The following is a 25,300-nucleotide window of genomic DNA, read 5'->3' on the forward strand; positions in this document are numbered from 1 at the left end:
TCTTAATAGCTTTCTTTCTATCTACCTTTTTAGATGCCAACTCAGTTTGTGGAGTCAGTTTTGGAAGTACATAGTAAATTTGTTCAACTCATCAACACTGTTTTGAATGGTGATCAACACTTTATGAGTGCCCTTGACAAGGTAACGTTTACTGATGAAGTAAAATGTTCTGGACTGTTTCAGGCTCACCACATGTTCAAAGGTAGAGTTTTTCTCTACCAGTTTTTCTAAGCAGTTTTTCTAGTTTAGATATGCAGTGGAACAAATGACAATCCAGTGTTGGGGAAAACATATGTACAAAGTGAACTATATTAAATACTTTTTTTTTTTTTTTTTTTTTTTTTTTTTTAACAGGGACCTTTTCATTTTAAGTAAAAAGACAAAAATAGATCTGGCCTATTTAGTTTAAATTTAAGTCCAGATAGTAAGTAGACAAACTGTGGCTTTTTGGGTAGTTTGGTAACTCTGACATGCCTTTGAACCTGACTTTGCTTGCTGCTATAATGTTTAAACTCTGAATGCTGATACTATGACTAAAGTAGAAGCTTCCTTTAGATTTTTCAAGTTGATTACAAAGAATATCTGGAAAATTATTTTACTTTGATGACTCTAAACAGCTAAATGTTTCCAGGAGAGAACTACACTTGAAGTTAAATAATTATGTTTAGGTAAAGAGAATTGTTGCTCTTTGTCCTTTAATTGCATATCCATGAAGATATTTAAGGTAACAGTTCTACTTTGTTGTTGTTATTATTGACAACAACAAAATTAGCACAAACTTTATTGTTGTTGTTGTTGTTGTTGTTATTATTACTAAAATCTGCAAAACATGCCTGGGCTCTTGAGGGAGAAACACCTTCTGAAAAAAAAGTACATTTTATCTAATCCATTTCTTAATTTCCCCCTCTTTCCCATATATCTTTGTATCTTTTTCCTAGAGAGTGTACTCACTACTTTCCTATCTATAATTTACTGTCATAGGATGTATGCATTTATTTCATTGCTTTTTTGTGGTGTTTGCAGTAATTGCAGTTTGTAGTTAGGCTCATAACTCTGATAATTTTCAGCCAAAGTTAATCTGGAAAGATATATAGTAATGAAAATAACTAAAATGAAAGTACTAATATGAATAATAGTCACTCAGTTGCATTTAATCTCATGTACCAGAAGGTGGAGTAAAATGAGATTGACATATACATTTGCTGGCACATAGGCAATGTGCTTTTTCTTTAAACACATCAGTTTTTCACTTCAGCTATCTTTATAGCAATAAATATTAAAAAACTTAATCTGCTGTCAATTTCTCATGGTGGATATCAAAACTGCTTTTGTTGCCTCCAGTATTACTGTAGAAGAGCTCTTTAAGCTTCAAAGAGTTTCATATTTCTTGTCAAGTGATTCATTCCTTTCTCACAGAGATTCCAGGGACCTATCATCAAATATTAAAAAGTCAAGGCGTTGTACAAAAGCCTTGTCAGTTCTTAATAATAATAATAATAATAATAATAATGTTTTCCTTCCATAGGAGGAACTATAATTACTAGGAACTATGGTCATATAATTCTTTTGTTCCATATTAGTTTAAAACATTAATATAAATATGTCTAGTCTTGATGATTCTGATATATTTGTTTACAATATCCAGTTTTAAACTGCTATCATATCCTTCCTTTTCCTTTTTCTCGTGGTGAGGTTTTCTTCCCACTTCCATAGTTTTTGTGCTGTATTGCTTTGAATTTCCACTTTCAACAATACTTTTTTTCCTCCTCTGTAGTCTGTCACAAAATCCACCAACCTGAGGTCTTTCCTTCCTTATTACTTTGAGTGCACTGTGTGTGTTTTTCAGCTCAAGATACTGTTGCTGTAAGCTGTTGTTAGTGTGCTGCTGCTAGAATCTGCTTCCTTTCTTGCTCTGTACCAGAATCTATATATTTTACATTTAAGTTTCTAATCAGAACTTATTTTGTTCTTCTGCTTTCTGCAATTAACCTGTCTTCCTCTACCCTTCCAGTCTTTTAAAAAATCTCTGCTTAAGAATGTTCAACTCAAATTCTCACAGAGCAGTAATTCAGAAATGTTATTGTTTCTTTTCTGATCCCCTTCTGTTCTGTCCAGTTTTATAAGGTCTCAGATGGTTTTTGTCCTGAACATCTTTTATTTCTCCAAATTTAATAAAAGAAAAGTTTTAAGTAATTCATATTTTTTCTCTTTGCTCTATGTTCCTATATAGGCATTGACATCAGTAGTTAACTATAGGGAGCCCAAGTCAATCTGCAAAGCACCTGAGTTGGTAAGTGATAAATGTTATTGTAAAAAATAACAATACTTTTTTTATAACTATCACATTTATTGTCATAGGGTCCATCACATGAATATATCCATGCACTAAGCTAGCCTCAGGTGTGTATTCAGTAGTAATAAATAATTTTACCTGCACACACATTTTGTAGGTGTGCAAAATTGGTGCAGTTGTAATTTTACTTACAGAATTGGTGGTTTCTTTGGATGTAGTATGTATTGTTTACCTATGAATATAACCCTGGTAATAGAACATGTGGCTTATTGCATGCTTCAACTTTTGTGTAGAAGTTTGGAATACCTTGGTGTACATTTGTTCTCCAGCTTGACAAGTAGGTTTGGGTTTGTTTTTTCTTTTTAACTTGAGCTGGCCAAGTACTGTGACAACTTGTTGAAGAAATCAGCAAAAGGAATGACTGAGAATGAAGTAGAAGACAAACTCACAAGTTTCATTACTGTTTTCAAATACATTGATGACAAAGATGTATTCCAAAAGGTAACTCTTAATATTAAATACATGTTAAAATTTTGCATTTAAAGTATGCTTGGATAATGTGTTTATGCATTTAAAAATCCTCATATCTGATTTTTTTATGCAGTTCTATGCCAGAATGTTGGCAAAAAGATTAATTCATGGTTTGTCTATGTCTATGGATTCCGAAGAAGCCATGATTAATAAACTAAAGGTAATGTGAGATTCTTCTAATGCTGAATAAACAAACATAGGAGTATGTAATGGTGAGAGAATGCAGCAGGGGGTGCCAGAGATAACTTAGCGATCAGTAGAACCCGTTTCCAGTAGCTGAAAGGAAGAACCAGTTTCTTGGTAGTCTTTGACAGATGTATGGCTAAATGTTACTTAGGCATTTGAGATTTTAATGAGATTTTGTGTAGTTTTATTGTGTTTATAATTCATATTTACATTATAAAAGTATCAGAGACTTTCATAAGCTAGCTCCATTTTTCAATTTTATAAAACAATATAATTCATATCAGTTTATAGAAAGTGAGCTGAAGTAAATCTGATAATTTTATTTAATACTGTTTGTTTCCTGTTGTATCTAGTGTTCTGTGTAAATATTATAGCAACACTCCTGCTGACAAAATTTTCATATTTTAGCGGGGAATGTGGGGAATGTGCAGAATTTATTTAATAAGTACTGTTTTCACCTTGAAACCTGTTACAATATTTCTTCACAGCAAGCCTGTGGTTACGAATTTACCAGCAAGCTCCATCGAATGTACACGGACATGAGTGTTAGTGCTGATCTCAATAATAAATTCAACAACTTTATCAAAAACCAGGACACAATTATAGATTTGGGAATTAGTTTTCAGATATATGTTCTACAGGTACTAATGTATATTTATTACTATTGAACTGTTTGTACTTAATTTTTATGTTGTAGTAACAAATGAACAATTTTTCTAACTCTGAATACTTTTTATATGGAAACTGGCACATTGTGATGATTATGGAACAGTTTATTTTCCTTGTTTTTCTCTTTAAAATTAACCCACTAGCATATTGAACAATAGTGATGTAAAATGCCTCGTGTTTATGTCTTGAAGTAACACTTCAGTGTGGCATGCATAAAGAGTAGCAAAAAATGAGCAGTAAAAGTTCTAGTCCAAATTGAATCTCTTATGACATAATATACACTATAGATCTATTTCATAGGGTGGGGGATTTTAATGTACCTATTGTATGAATATGTTAATGCTTTTCTTTTTCTTGATATTTTTAGGCTGGTGCATGGCCTCTAACTCAGGCTCCTTCCTCTACATTTGCAATTCCTCAGGAACTGGAAAAAAGTGTACAGATGGTAGGTTAGTAGGAAGCTTCTTGTAAAAATGTGGAAAATGTAAAATAACTCCACACAAAAGATGATCACTGAAACAGAAAGACCTGAGCTGTTTGTTTTGTTTGGAAATCATGGCTATAATTTTTCCATATAAAATTTGGAAAGGTCACCCAAATGACATACTGAATTGATAAATGTATTTGCATACCTTTTCTTTTTCACATCTCTCTTCTTCATGATTGATGAGGGAGATACTGATAAATACAATCTGATTAACTGAGTTGACTGTTAGCTTTAAAACCAATTACTTGTATGTAGATAAAAGAAAACTTGCTTCTAGTGTTCAATCTTAACAGATTGTAGCTACCAGTAAGACAAGAGGGCATGGACTTAAGTTCTGCCAGGGGAGGTCTAGGTTAGATATTAGGAAAAACTTCTTTACAAAGAGGGTGATCAGACATTGGAATGGGCTGCCCAGGGAGATGGTGGATTTTCTGTCCCTGGAGGTTTTTAAAAAGAGACTGAATGTGGCACTCAGTGCCATGGTCTGGTAGCCACAGTGGTAGTGGATTAAGGGTTGGACTTGAGGATCTCAGATGGTCCTTTCTGGGTGATTCTGTGTTTCTGTGATTCTGTGTAATAGCAGATGAAAATGCAGACACAGATTTCTTGTCCCATATTTCTTAAGAGCCATTCAGAATCAAGCTTCAGGCAACCTTTAAAGCTCATTTTGCAAATTCTCAAAGCAGTAAAGGTCTTACGTACGCCAAATATTCTCATTGTGTGTGATTATTTCTGCTCTCTTTAGAGGTGGAATATTTTATTATTTTTGATTATATTATTGTGTTCTAAATGTTACCTGTACAAAATTTTTTGTTAAAATACAGAATACATGTAGGTTTTTTAGTGAAGTACATTTTAGGCAATAAATATGCTTAAATACACCTTACTAATATCTGTTGCATGGTGAAGTACATTTTAGATGATAAAAATGTCACAATATTGGACATACTAGATTTTTTGAGCAGTTTTTATACCCTAAATTGCTATCTGATCTAAATTATTATGACAGATATCTGAGGTAAAGGAGCTTTTTAATAAATTAAATAAAATCTGATTTTTACAAGCCTTGGTGTAAAAATTCCACTTTAGTCTTTAGAGAATTTATGATTTTTCTTCCTGTCAGAGTAACTTTTCTTCATCGTTTTAGCCCACAGAATAAGTAAGCTGGAAGCCATGTCCTCTAAAGGTTTTTTAAAACAGTCCGGAATATCTTTAATTGTTCTTGAAAATCTACTGCTTCTTTTGTTTCCTAAGACTTTTTCTTACTCTCTGTTTATTCTCTACAAGTTTCCAGGAGTGTACTTGCTAGTTTCCAGGAATGGAGGATCGGTGGATTATATATAATATGAGAATAAGATGATTTTGCTGGTCTCTTTTTTTTCTTATCACAGCTCCTCCCTTTCCTCTTCACTGTTGGTGAAAATGTCATTTAAATGTACATAAATATAGCTTTGAAATAAGGATGGAATTAGCATTATTGCTATTGCTAGTTTTGCATATAAGATTTTTTTAAATTCTCATTTTGATAGGATGCTTCAAATTTCCATGTCAGCACACTGATGTTACTTCCTGAATCTATAAATGTGTGGGGTTTTGTGAAAATGGGTCTTGGGCAGATTTCGAAAGAAATTCAGGGATTTGCAGTCACTTTTTATTCTGAGATGTTTGCAAGCTGCCTAGTTGTGTCTTGCCTGAAACCCAAATAGGAAGGTGGCAAAAACTGTGCCCTCTTTCAACCTGAACATAAAAATATGTTCAGGAGTATAAGATGAGATTCATCATGAAAGTCTGTGTGTAGCTGACTTTGGGAAATACCTGTTACCTAAAAGTTTGCTTTTTGAAGGATGTTAAAAAAATATTAGTAAAATGGATTTTATGAATTGATTTTTAATAGGATATCAAAGCAATGGAACATAGAACGATTCAACCAAGATGAAAAAATGCAGATACACGTATGTGGAATGTGAAGGAACAGAATAAAAAAGCCTCTAAAGATTGAGAGCTAAAACCTCCTAGAAATTCTTTTAAATTCAATGGAGTTGATATTTTCTTGAACACTGTTTAAGTATTGTATTTTATGCTTTGAGAGTATGAATGTTTCAAAAATCTGTTTTATTTAGTCATCAAGTGATATGTCCAAGTAGCTTAGTAAACAACTGATGCTCAGTCATCACACATCCTCTAAAGGAAAATTGTTCCATTAACTGATCTGCAATATCTGCATGAAATATGGTGAACATAAAACCAGTAATCACCAGTTATATGTGTGACTAATGGAATTTTATTTTGTTTTGCAGTTTGAATTATTTTACAGTCAGCATTTTAGTGGGAGGAAGCTAACATGGTTACATTATCTTTGTACAGGTAAAACTAAATGCTCTGCTAAACTTATCCTCTATACCACTAACAATTATTTGTTAAAAGTCCTTTTCAAATGGCAACAGACTTTGAAGTTGGAAAAGTATGTTCCATATAAAGTCAACTTATAAATTAATATTTGCTGCTTAGTGTTTCAGCAGTTTGTTTTGTAAACTTGCATATGTTATATGTGATTTATTAAATCCAAGTAAAACTTGAGTTGTGTGTTCTTAACTAGAAAATGGCACTGTGGAACTACTGGCTTAAAAACAATCACCCTGGAATTGTTTTTGTAATATCATATGTCCTGAATAATTTTAAGACTACATATTATACTTTTTTACTCAGATATGTAAGTATCTAAGTAAATACACACGTATACACTTATGTTTATATTTACTATGTAGAATATATGTTAAAAAACATCTTGGAAGAGATAGATAAAATTATTGTTCAGTTCAGTAAGTATCAGTCAATTGTAGTTTATTTCACGTGCTTTCAGTATCAGACTCTAATGACTCAGTACCACTGCATATTACATGGGAGTGAAAACTCTAACAATATAATGTAGCAGAATTTAATTCTGATAATAGAAGGCTTCAGTTAACTCACACTCAACATCTCAGATAAAATCTAAATCTGATTTCAGGTATATATGTTCAGTGCTTGCTTTTTTTTTTTTACCTTTAGGGGTATTTAAAGAACATAAGGATACCGTGAAAAATGTAATGAGCAAGATTTTTATTTCGTTTGTAAATGTTTCTTTGGAATAACTTTCCTGTAATCACTGTTCTATGTAAGCTACTGCTAATTGAAGTTCCTGCATTGCAATGCATTAAGGCTATTTGGAATTTCCCTTTTTTATGACTATAAATTATATTGCATTATTCAAATTCAACACCATAGGTTTCTCCTTTCTGGAAAACACTACTCTGTTTCTGGTTAATCAGAGGGGTTTTTGTTGCAGAACACATTCTATATGTGTGAATTCACATCAGTTTTTACCTTCCCATTCCAAGTGTGCATCCTTAAATGCATCCTTAAGTGTGAACTGAATGTCTGGAAATCTATGAGAGCTCTCATAGTTAGGCTTCAGATGGCTTTTCAACAGATTCCATCAGCTCATAAAATACTACTTGTATCATTACAGGTGAAGTTAAAATGAATTATTTGTGCAAACCTTATGTAGCCATGGTCACAACATACCAAATGGCAGTGTTGCTTGCCTTCAACAACAGTGAAACTGTCAGTTACAAGGAGCTTCAGGATAGTACACAAATGAATGACAAGGAACTGACAAAAACCATCAAATCCTTACTTGATGTCAAAATGATCAATCATGACTCAGATAAGGTAGGCAGTAATCATGTAAAAAAGTTTCATGTTTTCCGTCTTGTGATTCTAATATTTGTTGAGGACTTTTTTAATATAGGAGAATCTACTATTTGCTTTTTTATCCTAAACTGTAGTATGTAGTATTGACCCTTTTGGAAAATTATAAATCTGTATTTATAAGGAAAGAGGCAGGAGGAAGTAGACTGTGTCACACAGGCTCTATGCCCATAGCAGTATGGTATGCTGAAAAGGTAATAATGCTGGGACTGTTAGTTTTTTCTATTGCATTTTATCCATACAGCTTTAGACTCACTGCTGTTGAAGGGGAATACTCTTTAAATACACTACTTTCAAAGTTGTACTGGATCATGAGAAGGAACCCATCTAGAAAACCAGAGAAACCTGTATGAGATTAAGAGACTGAAAGTAGCAGCAGCTGCAGAGATTTTCTGTGCTGACAGATTCCAGGAAGAGGAAGAAGAGGCTTTTTTTTTTTTTCTTAACTAGGAGAATATTAGAAAATGGAAAGTGAGATCACAAGGATGATCTGTTGTGCTTGGCTGAAGCATAGGACATGATTCCAATAGCTAGAAATAAGCTCAAGTTTCAAAAGGAGCTGGGTATATGCCTATGAAACCCTGGGTGGAATAGGACAGTGAGAGCTAATACAGAAAACAATTAGATTTTTCCTGATGATAGAAGGTTACCCATTATTTAGAAGATTTACATTTATTTATGTCTGATGTATAAGGTTTGCCCAGTTCCTTTAAGCATATGTTATGATGAGTGAATCATATAGCTTTCCAACCCTTTTACCTTTTAATGTTTACCACTTCACTTTCTGGTTCTTTAACTTCCAGGCTGTTGTCTCCTTACCTGTATCTGAGCCACACATAAAAGTACAGTGTATTAAATGTAGCTTGCTTTTGTTTGTTCTTTTTTGAATGAGGAAAAAAAAAAGTAGAAAAAAACCCCAAGTTTTGGCAGTCTTTATTGGTTCCTTAGAATCATGTTTTTTGAGTTCAACACTTTATTTACAACAGTTTATTTTCATTTACACTCAACCATGTAAGCAGAATAATGCTAAAATTTAATATTAGCTTATGTTTTTAAAGCTGTTGGTCTTTGCCCTTTTATGTTAAATTTTCTATACTGTGCTTGGATATTTTAAAATATTATAAGGAGTGTATATTACACATAAAAATTAGAATTAATATTAGTTTAAGTTTGTATTTGGATAAATATTGACTGTGTTTACTAAAGTATTCACACTTGAGGCAACCATGGTTTGGCAACATTCCAGTGTCTAAGAAACCCAGTAATTTTATTCTTATGGAAATTGGGAATACTTGTACAGACCCTTGCCTGGAAACTGCAAAGATTAGTCAGGTCATCCTGTTAGTTGAATGTAAAGGTGTTTGGACTGCAGGGAATGGTTACCATTTATTGAAGGAAATGGACTTTAATGTGTGAAAAAGAATTGAGATTCTAACAGGAAAAATATAGAAATGTACAGATAGATAAGGAACGTTGTAAGTTGTAGTTTGTCAACTGTTTCTGCTATAGCACATAAAGGTGTTTAGATGTCTTCAGTTCTGGAAGGCAATAATACAATAGTTGTGAAAGCAGCTGCTCTCAGTCTTGAGGCTCTGCCATAAGTAAATGGAAATCCTACTTTCTTTGCAGAGAAAAAATGAGTTTAAATGGAGAGTGTTTGCAACTCAGCTGTTGAAGTATTAAAACAGAAATTACTTCAGTCTTGTTAAAATTAATGTATTTCAGAATTGTTTATAGTGTTTCCTAAAACAGATTTGAATTCTAGGCTAGTTAAACTCTAGCTTTAAAGAAATCCACCTCATTCAAGTGGCATTTTAGAACTTCCAACTACAAGTCTGAGATTATTTGTATGCATGCAAGCTATTGTGACTTTTCAAAGTAAATTGGCATATTATTTTGTGGTTCCATTTCTGATTTTTAAAGTTTTTATATTGCAGGAGGATATAGAGGCCGAGTCTACTTTTTCATTAAATATGAACTTCAGCAGTAAACGAACGAAATTTAAAATTACTACATCAATGCAGAAAGACACGCCACAGGCAAGTATTCTTTGGTGTTTGTAGCTTCAACAACTTAGGTTATTTTCCTAAAATTGTATGTATTGTATTAGTTTGATATAAGCAGATGTAAGAGTCCCTGTTTAAGAACTACATTATTGTAAAGAATTTTTCTAAGTTTAAAGCTTAAGCACTGCAGAAGTTTTGTTCTTAAAATATAGGCAGGAGGAGATGGAATAGGGAATAAGAAAGAGGAAAAAGGTAAACACAAGAGCTATTCTCTTGTACCAAATGGTGTTAACGTTTAGCTTGAGTTATCTAATTAAACTTTAATATAAACTAGTGTTTATAAAAGCAACTTATTCCAGGAACAGCAGAACCAACTAACTCTCTTCCTATGGTTTTATGTCCTTTGGCAACTCAAATAAGCTCCAGTGTTCCCTCTATCTCCTAAGACATAGGATTTTCTGCAAGAGTTGTATGTGTTGCCAAACTGAATAAATCATAGTAAATTCTGCCTGCCTTTCTCCCAAGCAAAAACACTGGTTTGGATGTGCCTCTTGTGCCTTCCTTGCTGGCTTTCATGAAAACTGGTATTCTTGATTAATGAAAGTACATTGGAACTTCACCTATATTTTTTGTACTAATTAACCATTTTTAAGAAGTAAAAACTTAAAGATACTTTTATACAGTGTTTATTGATCTTACTGTATTTTAAACATTGCTGTACTGCCTGTGTCACAGGAGATGGAACAGACCAGAAGTGCTGTAGATGAAGACAGAAAAATGTATCTTCAAGCTGCTATAGTCCGTATCATGAAAGCACGTAAAGTGTTGAGACATAATGCTCTTATTCAGGAGGTAAGAAAAAGTCCTCTTCATGTGGATGATTTGTTGAAAATCTTCAGGATAGTTGAGTAAAATACCTGACCACAAAACTCTCACATGTGAAAAAGAATACCTTAATGAAACTAGTGGGAATTTTATTGGAGTCTACTTTGAATTGCTGTACTGGACCACTAGCCATGATCCTCCAGTCTTCTGAATGTGTCTTAGTACTAAAGCATCATGTGCCTCTCTGCTTTCTCTTTCCTGTTGTTTGCTTCTATGCTGACAGATGTGTTCTATAACAATCATTGCCTATTGTGTCTATTCTATAAGAATCATAAGAACTGTAGGTTCAATTGAAAACCTGACAATGGATATTCTAGGTGTGGAATTTCTAAAATGTTACTGGGACCTGAGCTAGTTTCTTTAACACTTTAGGCATCTTCTCTACAGTCTTTGATATAGGTATACTCTTAGGGATTTAAGAAATTATTGCCCAGTTTGGGAACAAATTGTGGGGAGGCAGGTTGTTGTATACTTCATGCTTAAGCTCAAAGATGAAAATCTCATGTTAAGTGGAAATTTTGTCTGGTTTATCATTGAGCTCAGTAATTTGTTTTGTTTCGTGTAGTATGAATAAGGCCAAAGTGCCAGGTGGTTCTGAGTTGAACATGCTTAACTTTCTCACTAGGTTGATCTTTATTAAAAACTAGATAACCATATAGTTAACTAGATCTAGAAAATTTAAAATATGTAGTCTGACTTGAAGAGTGAGAATGGATCTTTTGAAAAGAAATCTGTTTACTGTGAATGGTTAATATTTTGCCATGTCCTCAATATTTTTTTCTGACATGTAAGAGCAGGATTATAGTGTTGCTAGAGTTATGATTGAAAGACTTAGTGTAGTAAGCTCTGGTTCTTTCAGGTAAGAATACAGCACCATGCTGTATTCATTTCATTTAGAGTGATGTGTCCAAGAAAATACTCCAGGCCCTTAGTAGACCTGTATGTGTCAGCATGTGGTCTTTGCTGAATTGTTAATTGTGTTAGGTATGCCCTAATAGTTTTACTTTAACTCCGGGCAGCAGTTGCTTGCAGGATGAGGTAGTTTTTCCTTTAAGTTAATAAAGTCAATGGAAGTAGTGGAGGGGAACAGTCAATGCAGGCATTCCCAGATTTTTTTTCTGGCCATCAGGTATTTATGTCCATCCTTCTTACTTTTATTATCTTTGATAAAAGAAACCCTAAACAAATAAACCCCAACCAACATGAAATTCTGTCTTTTGTTCTCGCTGTCCTAAGTAAACACATGAAGTCTGATGGTGACAATCAGTTTGAATGTAAGACTGAATTTAGGTGAAATCTGAACAGATCTATCTTGTTAACACCAAGGTTCTTCTCATTTGTACTGCTGTGGAACATTCCAGACCCTTGACTGCTGTCCAAAAAAATCTTGCTCTTTTGAGCTTTTTGTTTGCTTTGCTGAGGGATTTCTACCTGGTGAGTTCTGTTGGCTCACAGAGGGCTCCAGCAAACTCTAGAGCATGGACAATGACAGCCATGAAAAGTTGTAAAGAAAACAGGAATTCCAGTTGAAATAAAAATCACTTTCTTTACAGAACAAATACATTGTGATACTTCAATTGTAAGATCACTTTCTTTACAGAACAAATACATTGTGATACTTCAATAGTAAGATCTTTTGTTTACTTCACCGCTGCTAGGAAGGAGAAAGTGATACTACCTTTCATTGCTACAGGTTCTTCACCAGAGCTAAATGTGAAAAATTTACCAAGTTGAAAGATACTGATATTCTGTTACCACACACCTTTTCCTCCTCTTCTCTACAAGAGAATGGGAAAAACTGACAACTGTTTAGAGACATCTTGAAGTTTTACCTGCAGCTGCACTTTCTTCCACAATGCATATATAGATTTGTTTTTACTATAAGTATTTTTTTTTTACTGTGTGTATTACAAAGTTCCAGCATAGTCAGATGGAACTCCCCAAATTGTAGGGCTACCTTTGGTGGCTGAAGGAAGAGAGGTTCTCCTTGATTATCTCAAATTGTACAGGAAAGAATGTGAGTGGTAGAGGGACTCCATTTACACCATCCAGACAGCTGAGCAGTTTGAACTCCTTTCAGGATCAGGTATCCATGGGCTGAAACTTAGACAAAACACAACAAATTCAGCTTGCAGCCCATATCCTGGCAGCTACAACAGCAATAAAAGTGTAACCTTTCAAAATTTTTACTACTTGGGATGTGTCTATTGTGATGGAAAGTTTCACCTAGGACTTTTCAGCATATTTCCTGAAAGAGAATTGTTATTTTTTCCTGACAATTTTACTGTCTAGTGCAGTAGAATATCTGAGGTTAGGTTGTATTTTTAAAATACTTAAATGTGCTGTTCAAGAATGAATACAGAACTATTATAACAATATATCAGATTTTTTTGTAATTTGCTGTTTGCCTGACTACATGTCTTCTATACAGGTCTTTAATGCTATAAAGAAAACACAGGTTTCATGAATCTTTATTAAATGAAAATGCCTTCTCTATCTTTTTGTGATAACAAAAGTGGTGATGGATGAGAAAATGATTTTTGTTTATCTTTAGGGGCAGTTTTGAAAAACACATTCAAGTGAAATTTAGCCATTCAGAACTGTATAAAATAATATGAAAACTTAAGATTAAAACATTCTTCGGGCATTTAATTTGAAGTATAACTGACATAAATGCAGCAAAATTTGGACTAAAATTAATTATTCCAGAAAAGTGAAAGCACATAAATGGAAGTTAAAAAAAAGGATCTTGTCTAAAAAGAGAAGTCAGATAGCAAAGCTAACATGGAATGGCAGATAGGCTTTTACAAATTTTTCACTTTGTCTAAACTGGGATAATAATGAAACGAAGAAAAGTGTTAATATTAGATTAATTTTTAACCTGAATATTTATCTGTGTACCATGACAAGTCAATCAAGCAAGAGGATTAAAAAGATCTGGATCACTTGTAGGCAAACTAACCAATGAGCTGTGCAGCCAGTTTAAGTATCCTCACACCAATGTATAGAGGTGATTTGTTATTAGTTATAAATAATAGTTGTAAATGAACTATTCCAGGTTTATTTAATCCTCTCATTAAAAGAAAAAATGTGCTGAATTTGCCTTGGAGCCCTAGTGAATATTTCTATATAACTTATAGCTATTGTAAGTGAAAATACTGAAAACTCTTGTCTTTCTTTTCTAGGTAATTAGCCAATCAAGAGCTAGGTTTAACCCAAGTATCAGCATGATTAAGAAGTGTATTGAAGTTCTGATTGACAAACAGTACATAGAGCGAAGCCAGGCCTCTGCAGATGAATACAGTTATGTAGCATGATGTTGCTATCCTGCAGGTATGATTGTAAGGAGATCATTGCTGTCACTGTTTGGTGTGTTCCTGTGGGAAGAGGCAGGCCTGTGCCTCCATAATTGGTCACTTGGCAGCCCCTGTTTTTCTGCTGTTTACAACATCACCAGTGCCATGTCATGAGCGTCAATGAAAATGCCTATAGATATTTCAAGCTCATGTCATTATGACATTTCTTAAAACTTTACTAAAAGAATGAGTGAAGTATTGCTGAAATGTGGAAAATTGGTTGGGTACCATGCTTTTATTTTCCCTCCCCTTTCACGTTTGCAGTTGATGTTTTTTAATGTATCTTAAGACAAGGTAAAAAAAAAAAACAAAAAACAACAAAACCTAAATATTGTAATATGACAGATAACCTAATAATTGTATCTACATTAAAATGTAAAAAAAAAAATGACGAACATGATACTGCTGCTTGTCAAATAAAAAAATAAAGTTATATAATGTGTCTTGAATGATTGTAGAAATGGATATAGCATTAATATCTGTAAATATTATTCAGACCTGGAAGAATAATAATAATGTTATGTGTTTGGGTTTTGGGTAACCTCTGAAGTAGATCTGACGTAAGAACTAATTTATATAAAACTGAATACCAGGTATGTTATGCTTGATGCGATCATAAAAAAGATTTATGGTTAAGGGCACATCTTCTTTTCTTGGGATTAGGCTAACTTACATTCTTAGTGCCTGAAGGCCTACTCTGTGTCTGTTAATCTCACACTGTAGGAATATGTTACAAGAGCAAACAAACAGATATTTGAGGGGATTTAACTAGGGTTGTTCACAAAGACTTAGGAATGGTTATCATGAACATGAAAAGCTACAGTTCAGTGGCTTGTGAAAACACCCTGTTAATGGGAAAGAATATAGCAGACTGGTAATTGAAAAATGTTGCTTCATTCTTGCATTGGGTTGAAGCACTACATGGATAGGTACCTATGTTTGTTTCCACATAAGCCCATACTGGGTTTTTTCCCTCGTGTTAACTCATATAGTTGTATTTCTCATATTTTGTTTTCCTCTGCCCCAATTAGATTTGTAGCTGTTTGAATGGGACCAGAAACATATGGGCTACTTCATGTACTGTGTTGTTCATCAGGGATGGCAGGGTGACTGTTCACTCTCACATAAGCAAAGTATGATTTTAAAGGGTACTATCTGTACTACTGGAAGTAATTAGTTAAAGTTAAACATGTGAACTGAATGCCTCCTGTGGAAAAGCACTTTCTCATGGCTAGGCCTGCAATAACCATTTGGAGGATAAATATTAAGTTAACTGTAAATGTTCTATTTTTGCCAAATTTTATTTGTATGCTTATAAAATTACATATGTAGATATATATTATTTGGAATATTTTTTTAGATTTTGTGATATTTCATCATCTACTGATAGTCCACAGATCAAGAATTTTAAAGGAAAAACCTTTAGGGGGGGAGCTTTTTCCTTCTTTTTTCTTTTTCTGGTTCTTCACTGTAGGAAGAGTTTCCCTTCAACTCTCAGATTGTTGCTGTCTCTTATTTTTTAAGTGGCATCACATTCATATGTCATCAGGAGGGTACAGTAAACTTTCTGTAGTAAACTAGAAAATGTATTAAGAAGTGATAGTTTTCCTCGTTTAGATTTTGGTAAGGGTGAATAAAGGGCAATAAAAAACAAAGGGCACTGAAAACTTCTTCCGTATTTATGGTATTTTATCCCACTGCACTGAGTTCTAGATTTTTTTTAAATGAATTTATGTCTTAAGAACTGTGTTTTTTTAACCAGTCATAATATGGTGCAGTAGGTTGTTGTCTAGTTGTAGTTCAGACCATGTCCGTGTGTTGGGAGACAGGATGGCTGCTTGTAATGTCACTCAGTGAAGCAAACCAGAGACATATGAGTATACATTTTGACTGGAGTGGCTTAATCTGTTGCAGTGTGAAACATTTCTGTGCTTTATGAAAAGTAATTAATTACTGCTTATGACAAAAAATATAAATAGGAGGAATTATAATATCTGTGACAGAACAGAGAAAATATTGCCTGATCATTGAATCATCAGATGCTTTCTCCAGAGAACAAACTAACAGTGACACCAAAGCTTCTGCAAACAAATGTGTTTTATCTTGTAACTTGTGTATGAGTCAACAGACTTCAAGCTTGTTTCTTCATAAAAGGGTTAATAAAAGCTTTATTTAAATAGAGACTGAAGTAGCAAAACTTTAAGACTGAGTTTGAAAAAGCCTTAACAAATTTATTTTCAGAATCACTTCATAAACAAAAAGTACTGGTCTAGCCCAAACGTGTAAGGTGTTAGCATTACCTTATCACAGAATTTTTGCATACCTAAAACATCAAAAGTAATATTTCAGTTTTTAGATAAGCATGCTGCTGAGTTGAGACATGTTTAGTGAATTAAAAACATTCATATGTTTCAGTGCAGTTGGCATCCCCACACAATGTCTTTCATAATTGTACACAAACTCAGTCTTTTCAGTGCCTCTTGGGAAACATGGCTGTAGCTGGGAAACATTTAGCATTCTGATTTATAACTCACACCTTCCCCCTAAGGGAAAAGTAGTGCAAAGATTCAGCCCTCTGTAGCTGGGTTAGGTCACTGAAGTCACTGCTGGGATACAGTCATGCAGCTTATACTGCAGTGCTACAGCCTGGCAAATAGGTACATCTGGCAAGTGTAATTTCAAAATACAACGTGCTAATGACTATTAACAGGGGAAGCAAATTATAAAAGGAGAATGCCATGCACTTTTGATCTTTTATTAGAAAAACTGGTGTAATTGTACAGATTTTTTTTTTTTTTTTTTGTTATAAGCCTACCAACATATATGACCTGTTAGTTTATTGCAAGCCACACAGATGAGTCTGGAATTATGATTTCATACATGTCCTACATTTCTAGTATCAAAATGCATTTTACTGCTAATATTGAGTGTTATTGGTGATTCTTATGCTAACTGAAAATGTATTTCTATGTTTTGTCTTCAAATTGATTATTTTATTCTAAGAAAGAAAAATATGTATCTCTATTTCAGTGTGATTATACATTGCTGCTGGAGCTATGAAAGGTACTGAAATCACCATAACATGAGAAACAGTTCTCAAATCAGAGAGTATAGTTACTTTTTAAGAAATTTGCCAATAAGTACATTACTTTTCTGAATAACAGAGTACAGAAATTATTAAAAGGAGAAATACATTTTATGAGCTGGTATCTTTCAACTATGCTTAGAAAGTTGTTTCTTATGCTAAAAAAATTAATTTTAAAAGCAAGTCCTACAGTACAGTATTAATTTTTGACCAGAATAAATTCTTTGTACCCTGAGGCAAATATTTTAGGGCTGTCCATGCTTTAGTAATATGGTAAGTACCTAGAGTTAATCCAAGGTATTACAATATATGAAAACATATTCTCCAGAAGCAATTGTTCTTGCACTGAATATTTTTCTTACTACAAATCTGAATTTATCTTTCCTTGATTATGGTAAGTTTTGCTGCACTTCCTAGCTGATAACAAAACTGAGTTTTTGCAAGTTGTCAGGCAAAAGACAATGAAGGCTCAAGCACTGTGTGTATAATAATTTTGAAACAATGCAAGACTGCTGAACATAAGTATGTGTGTGTATGTGTAGTTTTAAAAAGAGAAGTTGAATGAAAATTATAGTAAAAGTGAGGAGACTTGTAGCTTGGATGTTAATTTCTTACTGTCTCCATTCTGTGGAATTCAGAAGTGCAGTAGTTAGGGAAGAAAATAAGAGCCAGCAGAAGAAAACCTGTAGATGAGGAGGCTGGCTTTCCTTTTAGAAGTCCTGTATTTTTGTGTTCCTTATCTTTGAATAGTTTAAACATGAATATATTAATTAACAAGATTACTATTTAGCTCAATATTGATGATTATTTGTCACTTATTTGAGGAAGAAATGTGCTAGAGTATTCAAAGAAGCTGTGCATTTGACATAGCCATGTATTGGTGCTGCTCCCATCAGCTTTCCCAGGACCACTCAGCACAAGACTTGAAAGCTCCCTGAGTCTCTCCAATGAGTCCAGTCTTGGATATGCATCTGAGAAGTAAAAAACTCTTCTAATTCTGGGGCATAGTACAACACAAATAAAAAGTTATTGCTAGTAACTTCTGAAACAGTTCTAGTCATTTAGGGAATTATTTTTTCTGTTAATTTCTACACCCTCTATGGTCCTTGTGATGGGAAGCCATCAGTGGTGATTTGGGAAGGAGTCAATGCTCACTTGTTTGGTTGCTGTGACTGGAGTACTGAACAGCTTGCATCAACATCATAATGAATTCCTTCATCTCACCTGGGGAAAGTAATGGGTGTGCACATTAGTAGTCTATTACAGTATCTACTGAAAACTTGACACTTCTAGAGCTTCTGGACTAGCCAGAAATCTTCTCTGGTATTTTATACTAAGGAGAGCTATTCTAACTTTTGAGTGTCCTTCCTTTCACTCTTCCACTGAGATAAATAAAACTATATGTTGATGTTTCTATAAATGCTGCTCTCCAAATCTTCTCACTTACACACCAGGAACAGAAAATGGTGCAATTTAGTATCTACAGTAATTTAAGTAGGATGGATGGAACACTTCCCAATGTCTATGTAGCACATACATCACTTCTTACAGTCTGACTGATATCCAACCAAACGTTTGATGTATTAGTGTTTAGGAGCAAGGGATACATGAAAAGGTTGTTAGGCATGTTTTCATCTGAAAAAGGCCTTGTTCTTAGCATAATCACTGAATGGTGAACACTAATTACCACCTTTTGGAGGAAGCTGTTGGTTCTAATGTGTGTCAGACTGTCTTTTTTTCCAGCAGCTGTGAACAGTAGCAGTGTAGTTGCCAACAGTTTTTTAATGAGGAATGGTCTGAGGGCAGTTTTGAAACTTAGCAGGTCATTTTTTGCCTGTCTTTTAGTGCTGGTTACATCATCTGTAACCTGCTAGGTATATATGATAAAAAGGGTAACACATCTCGGGTAGCTTTTCTGAACAGTTTCAGTTCAGTTTCATAAAACATACTTGGGTGGTTTTCTGAAACACTCTCTGCATGGGTCCATTTTTCTCTCCATCTGCCAGCTTAGCAGAATTCATGGTCATCAAAAGTCCAGTTTGAGAGAATTAAAAAATAGATCTGAAATTCATTATATTGTGTAGTCATCTATATGTTCAAAGCCAGTTCAGAAATGTTTTATGGGATTTGTTTTAAGCAATGCCAGGCATTTGGGGCTTCTTCAGAGTGGTGAGATCCATAGAGTGAGGTGCTGCCTGGAACTAATCAAGCCAGAGCTGTCAGTGGAAGGATCTGAACAGTCTCCTGACTGTTGAGCTTCGGAAGTGTATCCAGTGTGTCTGTGTGCACAGGAGCTAGTGCATCACATGTTCTCTTCATGGTTTTGTTCTGAGCTAAAGAGAGGGCATAAGCACTTGCTCGCAGTGGGCATTCAAGAAACAGGAAGCCTGATGAGTCTTCATTCTTTCCTTGAACAGGAGAGTGTCCAGTCTTAACCAGTAAGGCAAGCAAAGGTCTGTTACCTCTCATGAGTATGGGCAAACTTTAGTTGGCTTCAAGGTAAATAAGTCAAAATGGATGAACTCTTATCAGCTTGCCAAGAGTTTTTGTGTATTTTTTATTGCAATATTCAAGGGGCTAAAAAACAGAAACTGGGACAAGGAATCTGTATCTTAGTCATTAAGAGATTCCTGTTGGAGCTGGAGCTGTGGGTGTGGGTTCCAGGTCAGTGGGTTGGTACACTGAAGATGAGGCACCTGCTGCTCAGTGCAGAAGAGAAGCGGCCGTGGCCAGCATTGTCTGTGCAAACTTTATCCTCTGTGTTTGTTGATATCCATAATAGACTTAAGCACTAGAAAGTAATATAGGTAACACTAATGAATACGTGAACATTTAAGTTTAGGGGCCATCTCACCATGTGGGGACTTGGAAATTAGGCTTTCAGAACTACCTTTTTGGATTTTCAATGTGTGTTCTGCCTGACTGCCATGAAAATGAGTCATGTGAGTCTCACCTGAAGCCTCATCCCAGTGATTCCAGGTGAAATTCTCTCTTCCTCAAGTGGGTGTCTGCTGCCTCATGTTTTAGCATATTGGTAATGTATCTAAGCCTTACTATAGCCACAAATTGAAGGGAATAGGTGTACACCCACAACGCGTGTGCTGCTTAAAGCCTGAGTCATAGCTGTGAATCAGAGATGTGCCTGTTGCAGGTGGTGAAAGAGATTTGAGAAGATGTAATATACGTGTTGAGGACAGCAGTAGTCTCGTGTTGGGCTAAGGACACCTTCCATCTGTGCAAAAGCAGACTCTAACATTAAGAAGTCTCTGTTCCTTGAGAAGTCCACAAATGTAATACCTGACATCCATTTTTTACTAAATTAATTGAGAAACTACAAGCTGCTCCCCAGCTCTTTTCTCAAGGCAGTAGCCTTGCCTGTTTTGCGTGCTTTCCCTCTTTCAGAGCACTGAGCATTTAATTTTTAAAAATGTGTATTTTAAAAGACATATATATAGTTTGACAGATCAGATGGAAGAGAAATGGAGCATCACTGAGTGAGACTGGTGCTAAGTGGGAAGGGGCAAGTGGGGACGTGTTCAGGTCCTGAGCGACAGCCCGGCAGTCAGAGCAGAGGAGTGTGGGGTTTTGCATGTGGACTGACAGACCCTCTTTATTACTTCCCACACCCAAGCACAACCTTTGAAATGCAGACTTTACAGGCAGAGCTGGAATATCTGCTTCTTCCCTTCCTGGTGCAGGGCCTGTGAGCATAAGGGCAGCATGTCTGGACAAGCCTTGCTCTGCAGCGGTTGGAAGGGAAAGGCAGCACTGTCGCCCTGCTGGCAGGGGAGGAAACCTTGGGAGCCAAGGGGTGGAAAGTGGGCTGCTGGAGGTGGTGGGCAGATCTGTGGGTGGCAAAGCAGGCTGTGATCTGATCTGTGTGGACCCAATTCTAATACAGGGAAAAAGATCATAAACTTATGTATAAAAATGCCCAGAAGCATGGGATAAAGTTCTTACTCTACTATCTGAGGTGGATCAGGAAACTGTAGGGTGTATGGGTCATATGCAAGGACAAAGATGAAAATGTGGCAGGTAAAATTGCTGCTTTGCTTTTTGCATTCTTCATTGGTTTCTAAGTAATTTTGTAAAATAAAATACAGCCCTTGGGAGAGATTCGAGAAGTTTATTTTGGAGGGTTTTTTGGGAATGCTTAATTCACACATCCTTGTGATACAGACTCTGAGCTTTGCATCTTCTTGCATTTCCTTCCCTGCTATCTAAAATGGCCATCAAGCTTTTCTGCATCTGTAGCGGTGTTTGGTTGGCTGAGCTCCAGATTCAGTGTTTGGCAGGGGCTGTTTTAGCCCTTATTACAGCATGGGGCTCTTCGTTCTTGCCATGCCCTGTTAGGCTTAGCTGCCTCTCTGTATGTTTTGTATGTGGCAATTACATAGAGTTTAGTTTTATTTTCTTTAAATCCCTGCTTATGAAGGGATGTCACAAGTTTCTACTGCTATATCTGCTTCCATAGGAATTTGGCCTGGCCTTCCTTGATTGTCATACTCATGAGAGCTCTGGGGTACTTAAATGAGGTTTTCTTCAGGCATTTCCCATTGGTCATTTCTGATAGGTGGCTGTTTTGAGCATCAGTGATAAAACTGAATCACATTAAATCCTGCCTGTGAATACTAGAGTTTTGGTACCATTTTTGCACAGCAATGCAAATCATCAATTACTGCATCACATGCTAGATAGTAATATTCAGAAAATGTTATTGTCCTTAGAAATCTTTTGGAGGTTATTTTGTCCATTTTTGTGTCTAAAATGTGGCCCATCAGAAGGCTTGTGACAACTGTCACTTAGCTACATGCTAGCTAGAGTATGGACAATATAACTGCAAACTTCTTTTGAAACCATCATCTGAAGTGATGGAGGCAGCAGCAATTGCGACAGGACATTTTCATATATATCCTCTGCTGAGTCTACAGAGAATTACAGTATTTATGTTCAATAACAACTGCTCTTAAAATTACTGTTTGAGAAGTTGCATCATGGAAGGGGCAGATCCTTCCTCTCTCTTGGTTTCAAACAATGGGATTAATTTCTTCACTTAGCAGAATCATAAGCTGATTGGGGAAATTTGGGAAAGGTGTCAGAAAGTTATCAAACCTGCTTGGGGCAGTTACCATCAGCATGCTGTTCTCATCTTTTCTGAGCCAGTAACACAATGTGTTTCCCCTGCTAGCTCAGCAGCAGGATTACTCTCTTGATTAATTATGGTTGAGTGGAAGTGTGGGTGCTTTCCTGAAAAGGTGTTACTGCAGAATCTCTGCTGTTAGGAGAGGCTTCCCAGCCCCAGGGACTGGATGGGGAGGAGTGTGACAATTCCTTCTGCTGAAATGGTCAAATACTGAGAAAACATTTATGAAGAAATTAAAGTGCATGGCTTCTCCTTTGTTAATGTGAAGGTATTTGGATGCATGAGCCTGTTCTTCCCTCAGAGGCCTGTCTGCAGCCGGGCCCGGGGAAGCCTTGCTCGGCCGGGACTTCCCTCCAGCCCTCGCTGGCAACCCTGCAGCTGGCTTCTAGGATTCACCTGGTCCCAAACTCAGCTTCCCACAGCAGCAGCAGCCGTCTCTTCTTAACAAAAATATGATTTAGTAGAGGAAATACTCCCCTCTGTGAAAGGGGTATTTAGGAGATGCTTTAGCAAAGGAGCTAGGTGTGGGGTTGGGCTGGAGGCCAGGAGAGCTTAGAGGGCACAGGACATGAAAGACAAAAACGAAACTTTGTGCACAACCTTAAGGGCTGGGAAAAGAGGGGCCAGCTGGTGCCATGCTCTTCCGATTTTGGAGGTGGGATTGAAAGTGAGAACCTTGCTGGGATGCTTTACTGTTGAGACAGCTGCAACCTTTCAGCAAATTTGGGTGGGATGGTAAGATGGGGAAGGTGCTTTGCATACCATTCAAATGCATTCTGTGAGAAAGGGTGCCACAGGTTGGAGAAAATGTACCTCATTTTTCTACTGAGAGTTTTCTGGGTGGAGGTGATCATTCTTTCAGGAACAGGAGGCGTGGGGAACACTGCAGCTTTTGAAAGGTATTGATCACCCTCTTGCTAAGATATGCAAGTAGAAGAAAGGCTGGGAAACAAGATGATTGTGAATCTGTTCACAGCCAAATCACTATTAGAGTAGAAGGTCTCCAGAAAGGTGGGGAATGATAAGGCTTGGGAATATAGGGGTTTATGAAATAGAGAAATAGATGTAGGGCTGGAAGTACAGGAGTTCTTGCTGCATGTTGATATATAGTGCATAAGTTTTGCCTAGGGTGGGAGAAAACCCATTGCAAAGGCTACAAATCTTTAGTTTGGCAGTTTGTAAATACAAGTACAGGCAACAAATTAGAAACTTTGTGTTTGGTTTCCCATAGCTTACTACTTTCCTAATATCCACTCTCCTTGAGTTTTTGTTCTGCTGCTTCCTCAACCCTAAACTTCCTTTTGAGTACAGCATTTGGTAATGTGAGCTTTTAAAGGCTTGTTGGCCCCTCAGTTGAGGATGGTGCCTGCAAGTGAAATGTGGGCTCTAAACTTAATATGGGAATGAGGGTAGAAATTGTGAAAGCAATTAGATTTCCAGGTGCAGATATCAAGCCTTTCCAAACTTCTTGAAATAGGTTCATAGTGCTGTTTGTGAGTCCCGAGCGGGCAGGACAGAGTGAGAGAAGCCCTGAGGCGGAGGAAAAGACCGGGAATGGAGCCAGGGAATCTGTACCTGTCTTAGCATTTGAAACAGGCTCCAGTGAGTCATCGTGAGGGGAGGAAGATGTGACAATAGAAAGTTGTCATATTTATGAATATCTCCACCAAATAGGCAATTTTGTATTTTGCAAACTTTTTTTCTTTTGCTCAGAAGAGAAATTATGACTTTAATGCTGCTTGATAGCATCTGAGTTCTTAGAACAGTAATCCTTGAGATCTGAATTGGAAAATAGGAGTTAAAACATTTGAAATTAATTAAATATGAAATCCATTTGGTTAAGATGCATATTTTTCAAACCTGATAAAAAAATAAAATTTCTGTTTCTTCAAATCATTAAAGAGCATAGTCCAACCAGAGGCAATAATTGAGGCATTGCTGAGGAGTTCTGGAGTTGCCTGTGGCCTATTAATTATCCAGGAATTTTAGGTAACAATTATTATTGTGATAGAGTAATTATTAGTTACAGGCTTTTAGAGTGGATTGCTCTTTTCCTTAAGCTTTACTTATTTGTACTTACATGTTGTACTTTATCACTTACTATGCAGGAATGGGATGCAAAATCTGTAATCTGTGTCCTGATGAAGGTCAAAACCACTTGTGTTTGTTTGCTTTCACTGAAAAGTAGCTTTTAAAAGATATCTGTGTATGGATGTGAAGTAATTTCCAGTAAAATGCCCTCAGTATTATGCATTGAACTTAGTGTGAAGTACTTGATACCCATCCTATGGAAGGTAGTGTACTGTGTTGATGGGGGATTAAGGCACAGAAGGAGAACCAAAAAGGGATCCTGGTTTCAGGGGCTTGACACGTGTAGATGTGCAGATGTCTGAATGCATGCTTTGCCTCCCAGCTCACATCTTCTGCTTCATTGGAAACAATCTTTGAAGGAAGCCAGGAATGTGTTCTGGAACAAAGCAGTTCTGGGTATGCACTGTGGTGGGCAGTGCTCTGGATCTGGAGACGAATCTGGGAGAAGAAGCCAAGACTTGCCCCAGGTAGTGAAGAAATGGGAGTGTGCTTTCTGTCTGGCTGGCCTAATGGGGTCCTGAATTCCTCTGGGCTTGGTGGCATGGATTCAGTAAAAGGAGAAGATGGGTCTTAGAGTCTAACCTTTACTGAGCTGCCCTGAAGATTCTGATTTAAATTACCTTGGGCTCAGTTTAGAGAACTCAGTCTTCTTCCTGGGTGTATATTCTAACCACCAGGCTATTAAATAAAAGGTGTAGGTGAGAAGATTTCTGGCTTCCTTTGGCTCTGCTGTGAAAGGAAGTATCTGCCATCAGTGCACTTTGCAGGGTTCCTAATCCTGTTGTGTGCTCTGAAACCACCTTTCAGACTCAGCCCCC

At 36.0% G+C, this 25,300-nt stretch overlaps 1 protein-coding gene across 3 annotated transcripts in view; it reads left to right on the forward strand.

The window, feature by feature from the left end:
• Positions 1–14,601, forward strand: part of CUL2 (cullin 2) — a 43,022-nt gene extending 28,421 nt beyond the window's left edge. For all 3 annotated transcript variants that reach the window (XM_071734817.1, XM_071734815.1, XM_071734816.1), the window contains 11 exons: positions 34–141; positions 2,231–2,290; positions 2,666–2,794; positions 2,898–2,984; positions 3,499–3,651; positions 4,047–4,124; positions 6,464–6,530; positions 7,675–7,877; positions 9,854–9,955; positions 10,658–10,774; positions 13,993–14,601. In XM_071734817.1, coding sequence (XP_071590918.1) covers positions 34–141; positions 2,231–2,290; positions 2,666–2,794; positions 2,898–2,984; positions 3,499–3,651; positions 4,047–4,124; positions 6,464–6,530; positions 7,675–7,877; positions 9,854–9,955; positions 10,658–10,774; positions 13,993–14,124 — 1,236 coding nt within the window. In that variant the 3' untranslated portion in view covers positions 14,125–14,601. The remainder of the gene's footprint in view (positions 1–33; positions 142–2,230; positions 2,291–2,665; positions 2,795–2,897; positions 2,985–3,498; positions 3,652–4,046; positions 4,125–6,463; positions 6,531–7,674; positions 7,878–9,853; positions 9,956–10,657; positions 10,775–13,992) is intronic.
• Positions 14,602–25,300: the final 10,699 nt, after the last annotated feature.

Source organism: Heliangelus exortis, chromosome 2 (assembly GCF_036169615.1).
Source record: "Heliangelus exortis chromosome 2, bHelExo1.hap1, whole genome shotgun sequence".
NCBI lineage: Eukaryota > Metazoa > Chordata > Aves > Apodiformes > Trochilidae > Heliangelus > Heliangelus exortis.